Consider the following 17,798-nt stretch of genomic DNA (forward strand, 5'->3'; position numbering starts at 1 on the left):
ATCCCCTTTCTCTGTCTCAAAAATTTAACATAAGAGGTCTGTTTAGACCCCTGATACCTCACCAAAGCCCCCAAATGGGGCTCCAAAAAAAAATTTTAAAAAATAAAAGAAAAATGTAAAAAAAAATAAAAAATTGTAAAAAACAAACAAAACTAAGGGCCAGATTCACAGAGGAGATACGACGGCGTATCTCCTGATACGCCGTCGTATCTCCTGTCCTATCTATGCGGCTGATTCATAGAATCAGTTCCGCATAGATAGCCCTAAGACTCGACAGGTGTAATTGACTTACACTGTCGGATCTTAGGATGCAATACTTCGGCCGCCGCTGGGTGGAGTTTGCGTCGTTTTCCTGCATCGGGTATGCTAATGAGCATTTACAGCGATCCACGACGGTTTTCGCGTTCGTTACGTCGTCGCTAGTAATTTTTTCCCGTCAAAAATTTACACCTGCTTTAACATGGCTTAACTTTAGTCGAGCCATGTTAAAGTATGGCCGTCGTTCGCGGGTCGAATTTCAATTTTTTTTTGTTTTGGCGTAAGACGTCTGGGAATACGAATGGACGCTACGCACGTCGCCGTTCTAAAAAATGACGTCACATTGCACAAAGCACGGCGGGAATTTCAAAACTGAGCATGTGCAGTAAGTCCGGCGCGGGAGCGTGCCTAATTTAAATGGTAGACGCCCCATTTGAATTGGGCGGGCTTGCGCCGGATGTGTTTATGATACACCGCCGCAAGTTTACAGGTAAGTGCTTTGTGGATCAGGCACTTACACTGAAAACTTGTGGCAGTGTAACGTAAACGGGTTACGTTGCGCTGCCGCAAATGTACGAGAATCTGGCCCAATACAGCAATACCAGGGTCGTAAAGGTGGCACTTGCAACCGGGCCATGGCATTCCGGTACCGTGAGGGGAGCCCCAAGACAGAAAGGTAGAGGACCTACTGCAAAACACGTGAAAGTGTCCCGCTGCAGGATCGTAAAAATGGGTTCCACGATGGGAGTAAAGGGCCCCAGGATCAGTAGGAAGGACCCCGGCCAGGGGTCAGGGGGGTCCTTTCCGGTTTCTTGCACTGGGCCCCTGAAGGTTCTACTACTCTGACTATTATAATAAATCGATGAGTATAGTCATACAACCCAAGAATCCCACTGGTTACCCTATCTGAGCTAGACCACAAACACATCATTTCACAAATACATTATTTCTATTTTATTTATACCGCTGATATACAGATATTGTACAAGTCTTCATATGTCAGCACTTCTGCATACTGTGTCTCTGCACAATAAAAAAGTGCCAATTTAAAAATAGAAAATCAAACAAACAAAAAAAAAAAAACATTAAAATAAAAACTCGAATCAATGTGATTGAGGCTATATGGGAATTTTTTTCCGTATTTCGTTTATAAAATCAAACAAATCATTTTTTTTACGTAAACCCTCCACACTTCTCTATAATCCACATGAAACCCCGCTGATTATTGAAAATACCAACACCCAACGGGGCTTTTCAGACCCGTCTATCCAGTGGTTTCGTCAATGTCACAAGCCCTTTATCATTAAAAGCTATAGTGGTTTGTCTGTTACTTCCTCTGTTGTGTTAGAAGCATTAATTAGTGCAGGATTTTTAAAAGAACTCTTAATTTCAGTGAAATCTCTGGTCTTTTCAGAGCTGTTGCTATGTTGATGGTCTAGCGGTAAAATTTCTAAAGCCATGTTGTCAGGCCTAGAGTCCACTGTGATTGCAGATGGAGATGCAGGATGCCCACCCTCCGATAAATGTTCTTTGAAATTGTTGGTCTCCAGCTGGTCGAAAGTGTATCCAGGGATGACCAAATGTTCATTGCGACAATTCGCTTGGTTTCTCCTCTCACTTTTGGACGGCTGTTCTCCAGACTGGTTGTCGCCAAGGTCTAAAGAGTCCCTGTAGGCTGTAGATTCACACGATGGTGTCCTCCTTCGTAACATCATGCTGTTTTCAGATACTTTGGTACGCGAAGCTGTGCCACTCTCGTCCTCCATGGGAGGATCTATAGAAATACAAGGTGGGCTCATCTTCTTCTTCCTTCGGACCCCATTGATGTACTCTGGATCAGACTGAAAGAGGATGGAGGAATCATGCTTATCGTCAATGGACAGATCAAAGCAGGAATCTCCATCATCATCAATGGAGGGGCAGATCTGGATCGAGTGCCTCCTTTGGTCTTCTGCCCACATTGGCTTAGCTAAAAATCCTTGAGTATCAACACTGTTAAACTTCTTCAAGTCTTTACTGCTGGTACCTGCCAGGCTGGCTGTGCTATTGCAATTCTTTAGTAGAGGTGGAGGAGATGACGCTTGGGAGATGAACGGAGAGACAGAGAGGCTCCTGTGGTTGGATTGTACTGGCCAGCCTTTTGCTGAACTGTTGATGTGGCTGACTTCTTCATCAGCCGGGTCTGATGACTCCATTGCAGACTCTTCCGGATTGGTGTTCTCGCTGCTGCAACTTGAGGGACGGCTGGGAATACTGTGTTGGCTGTAGACGTGCTTGCGTGTGCGGACACTGGAATGTCTGTGGTGGGAAGGTGGCTTGGGAGAAGATTGGGGGGTTCCCTGCAGAGATAGAGGGCTGGGGCAGAGAAGAGGTGGAGCAAGTGTATTTGATGGTGTCCTCAGTTTTCCATTCTCCAATGTTTCGACCTGAAGATCGTCCTTAGCGTCACCATTCTGATCATCCATGTGGATGGCCTCCTAGGAATCAAGCACAAGTCGCTAATGTGAAATACCATTCTATAACAAAAAGGGTAGCAAGCATATCTGCAAGGCAACTGCTGAGATTATAGGATGAGCTACAAATAGATTATTGTTCTGAGTTACTCTGAGCAGGTTAATATATTTGCTTTGAGACAGAGAGAAATAAAGCCTCATACACACGGTCGGAATTTCCGATGGAAAAACTCTGATGGGAGCTTTTCATTGGATATTCTGACCGTGTGTATGCCCCATCAGACTTTTTCAGTCGGAATTTCTGACAGACTTAGATAGAGAGCAGGTTCTCTATTTTTCTGTCGTAAATTCTGACAGAGTTTTGCCCGGTCAAAAGTCTGACCGTGTGTATGCGGCATAAGAAGGTGCAACTAATGTGTGGTATTGCTAACTTAGTCATTTTATTGGTTTTGTTATGTTAAGGTATTGGTATAATGATCTGGTTCCTGTGCCTTCTACACCCCAGAGGATCTCCACAGTCTCTTTGGCTTGTAGTGTGATGTAAAAAGAGTTGAAATTGAAGCACCACACTACTGCTAAGAGGTCCAGATACAACTTTATTTCATTAAAGGTCAAGGGTACGTCTTAAAAAGTAGCCAATGTGTTTCGGGGGGTCTAAGTGCCCCCTTCATCAGGTATTTTCCAGTGTAAATTCAAAGCACAGGTCTAGTCAGCAGCTAATTTGGCAGCCAGTTTTGAACGCTTTGCATTCACACTGGAAAAACCCTGATGTACCACTGAACTTTAATGGATTAAAGTTGCATCTGGACCTCTTAGCAGTGGTGTGGTGCTTCAATTTAAACTCTTTTTTACTAATTATGAAATGCAATAGGGTTTTTTAGAACATTAAAGAGGCCCAATAACCTGGACCATTCTGAAAAACAAACACCAGCTGACACCATGTATTTTGGTGGTGCCTACAATGGAATAAGGGCCGACAGGGAAGCGGTGAGTATCAAGTGGTTAAGCATGGAGGAACTTTATTAAAACTTTGCCTTAAATGGATAGTATGACAGGGTCTCTTTAACACCTACCTGCCTGTGTAGCAGTCTATGTAGACTGGGTGACCTTGAGACTGAGAGTGGAGGTGGGATTTTAGGCATTTCATCTGGTTCAGCATGGCCACTGGCAGAAGATAATAGCTGACATTCCTCTGGTAACTTTGAAGAATTACTGGACTCCACTGGTTGGGAATTGACCGATAAAACAGATCCTACAAAAATGAGAAGAAAATCTGTCATGTGTGTGGGCTGTCTTTGCATGATACAGATGTTAGGTTAAAAAAACTCAATGACAACAAACACAGAAAGACTGGGATATCCTAGCAGAGCATTTTCCACTTGTCCAGTAGATGCTTATCAGGTAGACCAACAGCTTGTACGCGAGAAGCAGACTGATCTTTCCTAGTAATGTGGGCTATGTATAGAAAACCAAGTCGGAGTTCAGGACAGATCCTTTTTTAAGAAAATGGGCATGATCCTTTATAAAGTTCCCATGTGACACAGGGATTTACTATACTTCTTACTGCTAATTTATTTGATCAAATAAATCATCGGTAATGGCGTATCATGGCATATAAGACCCATCAGCTTTAAAGGGATTGTAAAGTCAGAAGTTTTTTTTATCTTAATGCATTGACATATTTCCGGTTCCAAGACCTTTGACGCCACTTCCACCCTTCGTGGAACATACGCCAAGCCACTGCCAAACCGGGAGAGCCACGTTTTATTATATGCCCGTTTTTACTGCAATTTTGTAAGTGGAATCTTTTATTATGTTGATTCAAAATTTTTAAGAGCACTTCACTATTGGTGCCCTTTCTTTCCATTTGAGCATGGTGGCGGATACTACAATTGTGTAAGAGCAACACCTTGTGACGTTTGCTTTTATTAAGAATGGGTAGGAACATTCATGCACCAGGATGATAATAACAGTCACAAATACCTATCGTACAGCTGTCCTCGTAGGCCTCCGTCTCCCGCAACGGGTATGACGATTTTGCTGGCAGAACAGGGCGGAACATGTAGCTGTCATTGGGCAACGAAAGCATTCTAGACACCGAAACCTTCCTGACAGCCAGCAGGTTCTGGGATCCCATCCCATCCCTCAAGTAGATGTCCCCATCCTGTAGAGAGAATGTAGAATATGTTGTCAGTTGGAATACAAAGATGGAGGACTTTGGTGATGACGGCTCCAGGGCTGCACAAAGTCAAGCTATGTTCTTTGCAAAGTATCAGAAAGCTATAGTCAATTTTTGCCTAATCTAAAGTCTGATTTCAGGCGATGCAAATAGCATTGCTGCCGAATGACTGGGTACAGGCTAAAGCCCTGTACACACGCTCGATTTTACTGGTGGTAAAAACCGAGGGGAAAGCCGAGAACCTGGCAGGAAAACTGCCATAAGAGCTTTGGCCGGGAATCCCGGCCGTGTGTATGCTCCATCGGCACTGCCTCACAGTGTTTCCCGTAGGAAAGTATTAGTAAATCTGGCGGGGAAAAAAAACGCTGGGAATCCTGACAGGAAGATAGAGAGCAGGTTCTCTATTTTCCTGCCGGGATTCCCAGCTGTTATCCTTTCGGGAAAACTGCAACGAAGCATACACACATCGGGTTTTCCCAGCCAAAAGCTCTCTTGGCAGCTTTCCTGGCAAGAAAACCGGTCGTGTGTATGAGGCTTAAGCCACCTAGGCAGTGCTTTGTTTTTAGGGAACCATTATAAGTCTGAGTTGACCCACCAGATAAGTGGAGCAGCACACCAGGTTGCTCATAATAAAAGCTGTTTACCCAGTTCTACTTGGTATACATAATTTGTTCTCGTGGTCTGTAGTTTGTGGGAGCAATTAGTATAATATGGTCCAACCACAACTGATATTTAAGTGATTGGTGGAGGCTGGTGGGTTTAATTGGCCTCTGGTTACAGGGTTGAGCTCTATCTCATTTGCTCCTTTGACTGCTGTCTCCATATTGCAGTACGACCCCTCACACTGGCTGCAGCAGTGGGGAAAAGCTGGTAAACTCAGATGTACACATATCTCCAACAGAGTCTCCAATCATTAAAAATGAAAAAAAATACCTCCTGCCAGAAAGCCAGTGTGCTCATATATTTCTGTAGAGAAAAAATAACACAGTGCCTCTATTGCGCCAAAATGTTATCTTATCAGCCCTGCCAGCTTCATCTGATAACTACAGAACACCCTCCTCTTATGTTATGGAGATGAGAAAAGGTGGAGGTATTCTGCAGTCCTGTCTTGGTTGACAATGCTGTTCCTTAATAAATACATTACAGTGTTTTCACCCTAGGACAGGAAGTGGTAGGATCACCAGGTGAAGAAAAAGAAAAAAGAAACCTTAACGGATGAAACTAATGCAGCCACCACATCTAAGGACTGCTAAGCTGCAATATAATACATCTTTGTTTTTGGCTCTAGATACACTTTAAGATACAAGATGGGACTACACTTTGTTTACTCATGGTGGAGGAAAAGGCAAAATGTGGCATCTTTAGGTACCAAAACCTCTTATTGGAATAGAAAGAAGCCCTTTAGGAGGAATAGCGCTACAGCAAAGCCCACAATTAAAGGCCAGGAAGCCACAAAAAGCATAGCGGAAGATAATACAAAGTACACAAAAAGGGAGCAAAGGGATTCACCTCAGGGCTGTAGGTTCGGGGCAGCAGGGAGAAAGGCAGAACCTGCGGATGGGAAACGGGAGAGACAGGCCTTATGTCCTTCATCAGAACTGAGCCCTCCATTGACTCTGGGATCAATATTGTGACATTCTCCCGGCTCAGAGCCCCCTTTGGTTCCACCGTAAAGAAACAAAGCAAACAATTAACCACATGTTAAGAGTGACTGTAAAGTCAAAGAGGGGCATAAGGGGGCAAAGTGCTATTGAATTAACATTTTTAAGCCTAACCCTTGGGATAAATGAATTGTCTCTGGGGTTTGTTTTTGTTTTTTTTCTGCTTGTGTGCATGCTGGGAAGACTTCCACTCCTACTCACTTCCTGTCCTGACAGGAAGTGATGAGAAATATCTGCAGTGAATAACTGCTCCCCCCATTTCTTATCCTGGTGTGACAGGGATAGCAAGTGAGGGGAACGTTTCCCAATAGGGATCACAGACAGAAATACAAAATCTGCCAGGAATTTTACCTGTTTCTGGCTCTATCTTGTAAGTTTTCTCATTGTCTTCACAAACCCAACAAGATCCATCTAACCTTATCTAGGCAAAGCCACAACAGTTTTTCTTATGAGCCCCTTCCCATCAGGGCTAAAGAAACTGTGACTGTCCTAATCACTTATCAACATCTAATTCAGTTATGTGGTGTGGCACACTTTTTTTTTTTAGCAAGGCTTCTATGTGGGTTCCCATTGGATGCATGAATGCTTCCTGGGCAAAAGAAAGAAAAATGTCATTGTTTAGTGGAAGTGGAAAGCCCCTTTAAGCCCTTCAACCATTTTTCTTAAGCTCCACCCAATAATATGGAAGGATAAGATGTAAGCAATTTACCCTGGCTTGTTTCAGCAGCACTGGCAGCTCCTTTTTGGCTGGATTCTGCCCCCCACCGATCCCCCTGCCATCTGGTGTAGGGGGGCAGGCTCCAACGATTGGTGTGAGTGCCCTAGACATCTCCATCTCGATCTCAGCATCCATCTCTGCATCTTCCCTGGCCTCCTTATTGCTCTCCTCCAGGTGTTTCATCAGCACAGCCACCACAACATTAACCAAGACAAACTGGGCGATGAGGACAAAGGTGACAAAATAGACGGGGGAGATGATGGGAAGGTAGCTTAGGCAGTGCCTGTCGTCGCTGCTGCACTCGCGGAGTGTATCCTAGACAGAGAACAATTCAAGTTAATATCATACTGAGGAAGTGTCAGGATGTGACCAGAGACACATTTTTACGTATATGTAAGGGTTTACATCCCAGATCTCAGGTTAATTGCAGTGAACCGTTTTACTCCTCATGCATTGAAATAATGGGATACAATCAAAATCACCCCCTAAGCAGGGTAATCAATGAGGTTATGGATATGCAAATTTTGACTTTTTTGTTAAAAGTCACCAGCTAAGGATTTGAACGCCATCTTTATCCACCCCTCAGGCCATTGGTGTGACTGTCACAGGAAGAACCCTGTGAATGTCTCTCTTTGCAGCTGCTCTGCTAAAATAGACCTTATAAGTAAACAGTAATTAGTAAAACCAGTCACCCTGTACAAGGAGAGAAAGCAACAGTGAGCGGTCTTTATTACAGGTAGCCCCTGCATAGAGGCAAAGTTTTACACTGGATTACTGCGAAGATCTGGACGTTTTTGTTTGTTGAGAAAATACACCTATTATGGAGTTCAGCTTTAACAATTTTGTCTGAGGATAGACCTATGCAAATGTCAAAGCGTATGTAAAGTTAGGGTGGTGGTTATTTGTCACATCCTCCATGTTTCCCTTCTTGTTGGGTGCCAAGCAAGGGTCACATGAGAGGCCTACCCCAGTGGGTTATTCTGGGCTTTGTTAGGCATTTTGTTACACAATCACCGTACACACACATGTGGGGTACCTCTACTTTTAAAAATGAATGTGCACCATGCACACTGCACTACAACTGTTCTCCAGTTAATTCCAACATACACCCTCTTCATACCTGAGCCACATCCACCTGTCCAGCATTTTTTCACTATAATCCCCAGTAGTGGAGTGGACCCTGCCGTGCACTCTGTGTGGGCTCCACACATGCACTCAACTTAACTCTTGAACCTTCTGTGCAGGACGGTAACCCCGTTGTCCTCAGTGTAGGTTTATTTAAAGCCCAGTCAAAACCTTGTTTCAATTTTGGATTGAAGAAGCAAAGAGGGCTGAGGGTTAAAGAAAACCAAAGGCAAACCTATTTTTCTCATTGTCCCTTTGGGGAGATTTCCCTTCACTTCCATTCCCCTTCACTTCCAGTCCCATAGCCACAATAGAAGGTGAGAGAGAATCCTTCAAAAGTGAGGGAATCCTTGGTTGTCACCAGAACGAATATCCCAGTTTGAAGAGTTCCCCTCCGAAAAAGCTAATTCATTGGAGTGTCTGAAGGTAGATCTGTTCCTGTTGGCCACATCAACCGGTCATACACTCCTCTATTGTCATGAAAGAATGCAAGGAAAATCAGATTGGTTTGCCATGGGCAACAAGGACAGTCCTTCTGCATGGTTCTATGATACATACAACCCTAGGTGACTTCAATGATGACCCGTGTCCACTTGTTTCTCACCTTCATGATGCCATTCCAGTTATCACCTGTCGAGACACGGAACAGAGTCAGGAAAGCCATGCCAAAGTTCTCGAAAGTGGCGTGTCTGCTGAGGCCCTCACATGGGTTCTCTTCATTACACACTGCAGACAAAGAAAGGTGTTAGGGCATCTCCAAAGATGGCACTGTGAGAAAGAATTTATCAAAGAAAAACTGTCTGTGTTGCCCCATTTCAGTCCAGGCTGCACTGGTGACTGGTGACTTGCGCATTGATCACGGACTGTGGAAATAGCTCACTTAGCTTTCGTTGACCCATTTTGACAACATGTGAGAGAAAGAAAATAAGAAATCTCAGTGGATCCCCCAAGAGAAACCAGCTGCTGGTGAGTCCTGTCCCTAATACCGGCCAAAATACTGTTAACATTGTATCCTCACATCAGTCCTAATACATTGTTTCCTATCTTTAAGCCCTGATAAAGGGGGCAAGTTTGGGTCCCTGAAATGTTTTGGCTTCCTTATTTGGTCTTCTACATGATCTTTCATGGGAATACATTTGTATCTGGACTATAAATTCGTGCTGTAGAACTTCAAACCTAGGTCCATTAATCTGCCCAAGATTATTAAAACCAGTTTTGTGTGGACTGACCTATTAAAGGGAAACTTGTGAGTGAATGAAAAGGAACAAGCATGCAGTCTTTGGAAGACTAGGACACAAAATTATAAAAATAAGGCTGCAAATTTAAAAAGACTAGGACACAAAATTATAAAAATAAGGCTGCAGATTTAGACTAGGACACAAAATTATAAAAATAAGGCGGCAGATTTAGAAGACTAGGACACACAATTATAAAAATAAGGCTGCAGTGTCAGGTCACCTGTGGCCAGGTGACAAGTGCACCCCGTTGGGGTCAGGGATGCACCACAGGGTAGTGAATCCTATAGCCGACTGCTGCAATCAGAGATGAAGCGTGAACCCAAGATTCCCCGGGGCGCGGAGTCTAAGACCCAGCTTTGTGTTCACCAGAGCCTCTATTAGTGAGGATAGCCTTCGCTGCAGCTGGATCCAGGTCGCGACCCCTGGGATCCCCTAGGTCACGTTCCGCAGGGAGAGAGGGGAAGCAGCAACCAGGACAAGCGATAGTGATGAGTAAGCCGAGGTCAGGGCAACAGACAGACAGAAGAAGTCAGGGACGAGCCAAAAACGGTACACAGGAAGGTAAACGTAGCACACTGCAGACAGGAACTTAAGCTAACAACAAGGTTGAACAGCAAAGCAGACCTGCAGTGCAACAGTTAATATAGACTTCCTGGGATGGCCTGGGGTGGGGCCATACAGGAAGGAGAGATGATAAAAAGACAGCCAGAAGAGGGAAATTAGGAGAAGGTAAGCTGCCAGACATTATTGCATGTCCATGACATGCAGATTTAGAGACCCGTTCAGAGGGATTATGAGCATTGCCATTGCTGACTTCTCCACTTCTGAAAACGCTAGCATCCTCAATATAATGCCGATCCAAGGGGACGCGGCATTCAACTTATCCAACTCCACTTAAAATAAAAACATCAGCTTCAGCTAATTACCTTTAATGCCCTTAATTTGTAATAAGAGAAATAAGAGGGCTTCCTTTTTCTGACTTGATTTTTAAAACGCTAGCTGTCTGGCTGTCTCTGGTTTCTGAACCTGTAGCCAGAACAATTAGGTGGCCAGAGTAGACAAAGTGTAGTTCAGAACTTCTCATAAACATGCTTTTTTCAAAGTATTGATGCCATTGGTCCAGCATGGCAGTCAGACAACTCATTTTTTTTAAAGAGGAGAGCTGTGCAATGGCAGTCTACGTATGGGTTTCATTTTATTTTTCCTTCAAGTCACATGTGACCAGCACATGGTGTTCTACAGTGCCGGGAGAACTTTAAAACTCGTTAACAGCGACTACATCTTGTGAAGTTAGTAGGAACAGCTGCAAGTGATATGGTGTGTTAGAAGTATGAAGAATTCCACTGATAATGAGCAGATGTGCTGTCTAATCTTTTCAGGAAAATGCTTCCTGATAGGCAGGAAGCCTGGCCGGGCCGAACAGTTTTATATAAACCTCCTTTAGCGTTGCCAAGACAAGAGCGATCGTTACTCACCCAATTTCCCAAATAACTCGACTCCGAGGGCAGCATAGATGAAGAAAAGGAGCATGAAGAGAAGGCCTAAGTTACCGACCTGCCAAAAGACACACAAAGGATCAACTGAGATATAATACATAATAAAACCAAAAACTGACAATACATAGATGCAAGGAATAAATAGACAAGGATAAAGGAAATTGTGTTAGCCCAACTCTGACCAAAACTTTTTTTTAGCTTTGAATAAAGTGGGGATAAGTGGGAAGCTCTTTCTTTTAAAATTTTAGATTTAAATTTCCCTGAAATTTTGAAGAAAATTATGTGATTGTATTGATTTTTCCCCATTTTGGCTAAATGTATTGACAAAGAAGGAGAACGTTGGGTGGTTTTTGGTGGTTATGGTTGAATGAAAGTTCTGTTGAACTACTCAGGACCGGTACTTTTGTCAAGATAGGTAGCCATTTACTAAAAACTAGAGTTCTACTTTAACCTCCCTGGATTCCTTCTGGTTTTAGGTGCTGAAAGCGGTACAATTATTTTGCAAGGAAATTTGGCGTTTTATACTGTAGGCATGAAATTCTTAGGAATAACTCACCTAAATCTGTCAAGAGTCTAGTAGACATCTCGGGTATGATAAAGTTTGAAACACAAAATCATAAATTATAATATAATAAATAACTATAAATAATTATAACAAATAATAATGTAATTATAATAAAAATTATTCAATAATGTAATCAAATTAAAAATGCTGAAATTTGCTCAGTTGCAGAATTGTCGCTGTCATTACTTTCAGTGTTTGATGACGAGGTTTGTGCCGGAGAGCCTCTGAAATACTTGGGGACAGCTCGGCTGAGTATTTCTAAACCGTTCCCAGTGTCACTGACCCCCGCACCTCTGGCAAAATACGGAACTGCACACCCCATTAGCTTGAATTCTGCTCAAATTGCGAGACAACACCCGCAAACCCGAGCCGGGATTTTTTTTTAAAGTTGCTTGTCTTTTAAAACGCTCGTTAACCACGTTACTCGTAAACCAAGGTTCCACTGTATAGATAAGGATGGTTCACATTGACTTTTCTGACATACGTACTTGCACCAGGTCAGCAGAAAGTATTGAATCTAGAGGATGAACATAAAAGTCAGGCAACTAGCATTTTCAGAAGGTCAGCATTGGCAGACTACCACCATAACAGGATTATCTTAATGGCAGCATAGCTTTCAAATACAGACTCAGTTGAATGGGGCAGGGTAAGGAAAATTAAGAGTGAGAAAGAAGAAAATTCAACAGTCAACCTTTTTTTTTTATTGAAGGAATAAAGAGCTCAGTTATGCCCTAGAGAGTGAAGGACAGCTGTCAAAGGAGCCACCACAACCGCAGTTAATAAGATGATTGTTGAGGGACGTGGACGGCTGCGAGTTTCAAGTTACTTGATATGCATTGAGAGAGGCCACCAAACGATGTCCTATTACTACAGCTAATTCAGTTGTACGGTACAAACTAGAAAGACGCCTGAAGGACGCTCACCGGAGATGACAGCGCAGCCACCAACCTCACTGTTGCATATAAAGCAGTAAAGATGAGGGTGAATGTAAGAATTGGGCAAGGCGCTTTGGTTTGAGTTAAAGGAATGTGAACACGAGGCCAGAACACACATAAGCTCCCGTGTCCTTTCCAGTTCTGCTTGTGCTGGAGATGCCACAATCGTAATTAATTTAAGTTTAAAAATTGGGCATAAGGATTCGGCAAGCTTCCAGCTAAACATTTTTCAAGTTTAAAATGTTGCCTGGGAAAAACATTGTCAGCCCAATGTACATAAATAAAACCCATCAATTGCTACCTCATCCCTGAGACCGAAAAGTGAAACACACCATGCATCGTTTTACAATCCTATTTTCTGCCAGCTGTTTTCTAAACATGCACACTTGGATCAGTCAAGTGTGCATGTAAAGGAAAACTGTAATGGCTTTGTACATATTTATTATGCACAGGAGAAAGAATACATTACATATTTTTAAAATACTAAAATATTGACTGTTCTACTGACCAATCAGTAGGTGGAGTTCTTGACTCATTTTCATATGTATTACAGTTCAATGTTGTCTTCTTTTGTCAACAGAGTTTAATAGCTCAAACTGAAAGTTAGGTGTTGTCAAACACTGCTTTCTTTATTCAAATGCTGGGTTGCTAAAATGCATAAGTTCAACCCCAAAAATACTGCTGTGACAGACCTAGCCTGGACAGAGGCTTTTGGAGAGGACTGAATGCTAGCCTCTTGCCTTCTGATTATGGGCCATGGATTTTCAGGGAACAATACTCTTTGCGAGGTGTATGCCTGGGGACCTTTCATCCTTGTGTATATGTTTGTGTGAGATCTCAAATAAAGAGGCTATTCCTGATGTACTCCAAGTTGTCTAGTGATTGGGTGGGTTAAAGAGTCTTGGATCGTTCTAGTCAAAGGAAGCATTGACGGTGGTCCTGGGTTCGTCACAACTGCAAACTTCCTAACTTTGTCTGCAGTGCCAGTACATCTCAATAGGATCTGCTGCATTCAAAGATGCAAAAACTAAGCAAGTCAAACACAGCCTTAGATCTACACTGCACTACTGAAGCACATGGGTATCCGGTGACATGCTTTTGAAATGCGTTTCAAATGAAAGTTAAAAGTGACAAACCATGCCCAGCCACACAAGCCTTTACAGAAAAGTTAGAACATTGTCTGGGTGAAATCTTGGAGAGAGCAATATTGAGTGAGTGAGTACAGTGACTCAAAACAGTGACTTTCTCTCTCTCCCTCAATACGGCCCTCTCCAAGATTTCAACCAGACAATGTCACCCTAAAAGGAAATACACTATATGGCCCATAGTTTATGGACACCTTACCATCACACCCATATCAGCTAGTTTGGCATCCCATTCTTCTAGTGCCTCCAATCTGCACACGATTTTAGCATGTGTCTGTGCCAAATCAGCCAAAACAGCATTTGTGAGGTCAGCTACTTATGTTAAACTAAAAGACCTGGCTTGAAATTCACCCCGAAGATGTTTAGTAGGGTTGAGGTCAGAGGTTTGTGAAGGCCACTGAAGTTCCTCTACACAAAACTCATCAAACTATTTTTATGAAGCTGGCTTTGGACACAGGGGCACAGTCATCCTGGTACAGAAACAGGCCATCACCAAACTCATACCTCCCAACTTTTTGAGATGGGAATGAGGGACACCTATCAGCAAAAGTATGCAGGCATAGGACCCCCCCCCCCAGGCACGCCCTCTTAAAGGAGAATTGTACAAAAAAACAAGATTGGTTAAACCCACAAGTGCTTTTTTACCGCTACTTTTCCTTTATATTGGCTTTTGAAATTTATAAATGCAGCAATTTAGAAATCAGATGAAAGGTTTAGAGCTGGAAAACACTTTTTGATAGATACAAGGTGCATTTTATATACATCTATATAGATCAGATCGAAATGAGGGGGAATGAGGGACAGAGGGACATTACTCCAAATCAGGGACAGTCCCTTGAAATCGGGGACAGTTGGAAGCTTTGCCAAACTGTTGCCACAGAGTTAGAAGCACACAATTGTCTAAAGCGTATTTGTATGCTGCAGCAAGCATTAACAGTATCCTTCACTGGAAACATCTGATCCCAATAGATTGGCCATATGGTGTAGGTGTGATAAGTGTTCACAAACGTGTGGCCATAAAGTGTAAAAACTTACAATGGAAAAAAAGAAGTTTAAGCAAAACTGAACAAAAACCATTATAGTTTCACGTTGAAGTGAATTGAGTAGGGAGAAGGGGAGAATGTAGACAGTTGAAGTTGTCTGCCCATATTCAATCTCTTCAGACCTGTTCAATCACTTTCCCCCACAAGATGTGTGTCAGGGGTGTCTTTGGCTGTCTACGGACAAAAGATTATCACCTGTCCTGTCAAAATTTCCTGTCCTGTCAAAATTTCCATCAAAAATTCCGACCATGTGTATGCCCCATTGGAAATTCCAATAAATTCCATCGGAGTTTAGATAGAGAACATGTTCTATTTTACTACGATGGAATCCCGTCGGAATTTAGATGTGAGTTTGGTCGGGCAAAAGCCTGATCGTGTGTACGGGGCATAACTGTTTTCTAATGTTCACGACCTGCTTTATCTGTGAGTAATTACGAAAAGGGAGGGTGTTTATGCAGATAGCAGCTATGCAGAGGAGGCCCACGCTATGGTTGGCTGCTGAATGGCATGCTGAGCACTGCAGACATAATATTTCTCTCCGGGAGCGTTGGAGAGAAGCACCACATCCTGCTTTAACACATCTCTCTTCTCATTTTCCCCAGCTCCATTATTTCTGCACCATCAGCCCACACCATGGCATTTCAGTCATTGTAGCGCACAGTACCCAGGGAGGCCTGTCAGGATGCATTTTTCAGCAGGCTGTATAAGTGCCAAGCTGCTGCGGGGGCAGAGATGCCAGCCTGCCGCTCTGGCTTCTTGCTACTTAGCAATAAGGCAGGAGATGATCCAAAGGTGTACAGGGGACACAAGACATGATCTGCTTCTGGAGAGTCCTGTATGTCCATCTTCAACTGGATCTTTAATTTTGGAGCATGGGTCATGCAATTAGAAATTATGGAATGTAGGGCTCGTACTTGTTTTTAGTTACGTTCTGAAGCCTAATCAATAAAGTACGACTCCAGCTGAAACTTTTACTTTGAATACAGTAGGGATGGGTTAGAACCTTACTCAGTTTTGTGTTGATACTTGTGTGCCAGTTGGGGAGGTTCCCCAATGTAGCAGCTGCATCACCCAGAAGTCCTATCACAGAGGTCTTGCTGGAAACTTTAAGGTGGCTTAAAGTAATACTGAACACACACTGTTTAATTGACATTGGGGTTGATTTACTAATACTGGAGCATGTAAAATCTGGTGCAGCTGTACATGGTAGCCAATCAGCTTGTTCAATTAAGCTTTGACAATAAAACCTGAAAGTTGAATGGTTTCTCTGCAGAGCAGCATCTGAGTTTTTACTCTCCAGTTTTAGTAAATCAACCCTAATGTCCCTTCTATTTCTGTATGTGGATAAGGGCACTGTAATTATTTTAATAGAAATCTAATTACCTCTTTTTCTAATCAATATACAGCTGTGTACAGCTCTTTCCCAGCCTGTCTGCAAGGAAACATAAGCAGGAGGACCTTCTAGTCCTCTGCTGCTGGTCACATGCTCAACCAAAAAAACACACCAAAAAAAAATCAGCTTTTGGAATACAGGGTAAAAATAAATAAATAATATCAATAAACTGTTTTAATTGTCATGCAAATATATATTTGAAATCAAATCTTTATAATTTTTTTTGGCAATGACATGGTGTGGCCAGATTTCTGCCAGTTACAGGCTATCCCAGTCTTAGTCCGTAGGGTTCAATATTGAGTTGGCCCACCCTTTGCAGATATAACAGCTTCACCTCTTCTGGGAAGGTCGTCCACAAGGTTTTGGAATGTTTGACCGTTCTTCTAGAAGCACATTTGTAAGGTCAGGCCATTCCCAAACTGTTGGCACAAAGTTGGGAGCATGAAATTGATCAAAATGTCTTGGTATGCTGACGCCTTAAAAGCTCCCTTTACTGGAACTAAGAGGCCAAACCCAACCCCTGAAAAACAACCCAACACCATAATCCTCCCTCCACCAAATGGTTTGGGCCAGCGCCCAAAGCTGTTGGAAGAACAACAGCAAAGTTGCTTATATAAACTTAACTATATATATATATGCGTTGTACCTTTCTGTCCAGGTGGCACTGCAGTGTTATGTGTATTCTATGGTAATGTAATTAGAGAAAGGCAAATCCTTAGGTAAAACAGCTCCCATGTATTTCAAATTATTTTTTTCTGTTTGCTCAGAGTTCAGCTTTTGCACTCTTTAGCAACCATCAAAAACCTAGATTTTAGGTGGACTTGCCCACTATGCTGGTGCTCCCACACTCTCAGTGATGGCAATATATCGCAGACAGCCATACAGCCCAACGGCGTAGAGGTTGTAGCACCCCATACACTCACATAATAACAAAAATCAAAGGCTGGAGCCCACCTTTGAGTCCAAGGGGGCCTCAGGACCAGAGCCATTCCACATTCTAAGAGGAAGAATGAACACCCAGATATAAAGTATTATTTGCTGTTGACTTGACAGTCTTTTGTCAGTAAGTGAAGATGACCGATGGCACTTAGAGAGTTAATGTCTCCAAGCGCTGTTTCCCAAGCAGCACATGGCTTCCGGCCAAACTTGTTCCATGTATAAGTAACGTGAAAAATGTCATTCCTGGGATAATCCTGTCTATCAGAGCAGAGGACAACTGTCCCAGGAAGAGGGACTTCCAAATGCGTGTTTCCAAGGAGACAGTCAGAACTGTTTTGCTTCCCCAAATACAAAGGCGGCAGCCATTCTATCCGCTAAGGTAGACTTTTTTGTGGCCTTTAAAGTGTATCTAAATTCAAAAACCTAATATATTGCAGCTTACCACTCCTTCAATGTGGTGGCTGCATTCGTTTTCTTTTTTCAGTCTAAGAAATGTTTTAGCATGTACAGAAAATACATATTGACTCTGGCAGAAATGGCATGTCCTTGTCACTTCCTATGATCTTAAAAAAGCATAAAGAACCTTATCTTTACTATGCAAACTACTAACCTCATCCATTCACCATGTAATGGATAAACAAAGATTTATT

At 42.8% G+C, this 17,798-nt stretch overlaps 1 protein-coding gene across 3 annotated transcripts in view; it reads right to left on the reverse strand.

The window, feature by feature from the left end:
• Positions 1 to 1,188: 1,188 nt before the first annotated feature.
• The window catches only part of CACNA1H (calcium voltage-gated channel subunit alpha1 H), a 282,063-nt gene continuing 265,453 nt past the window's right edge, over positions 1,189 to 17,798 (reverse strand). For 2 of the 3 annotated variants that reach the window (XM_040356434.1, XM_040356435.1), the window contains exons 28-34: positions 11,108 to 11,186; positions 8,999 to 9,120; positions 7,261 to 7,584; positions 6,400 to 6,546; positions 4,695 to 4,875; positions 3,785 to 3,963; positions 1,189 to 2,735 (exon numbers count right to left, since the gene is read on the reverse strand). In XM_040356434.1, the coding sequence (XP_040212368.1) occupies positions 1,569 to 2,735; positions 3,785 to 3,963; positions 4,695 to 4,875; positions 6,400 to 6,546; positions 7,261 to 7,584; positions 8,999 to 9,120; positions 11,108 to 11,186 (2,199 nt within the window). In that variant the 3' untranslated portion in view covers positions 1,189 to 1,568. The remainder of the gene's footprint in view (positions 2,736 to 3,784; positions 3,964 to 4,694; positions 4,876 to 6,399; positions 6,547 to 7,260; positions 7,585 to 8,998; positions 9,121 to 11,107; positions 11,187 to 17,798) is intronic. The other variant, XM_040356436.1, reaches the window with a different exon arrangement.

The sequence above is a fragment of the Rana temporaria genome, chromosome 6 (genome assembly GCF_905171775.1).
Source record: "Rana temporaria chromosome 6, aRanTem1.1, whole genome shotgun sequence".
NCBI classification, from domain to species: domain Eukaryota; kingdom Metazoa; phylum Chordata; class Amphibia; order Anura; family Ranidae; genus Rana; species Rana temporaria.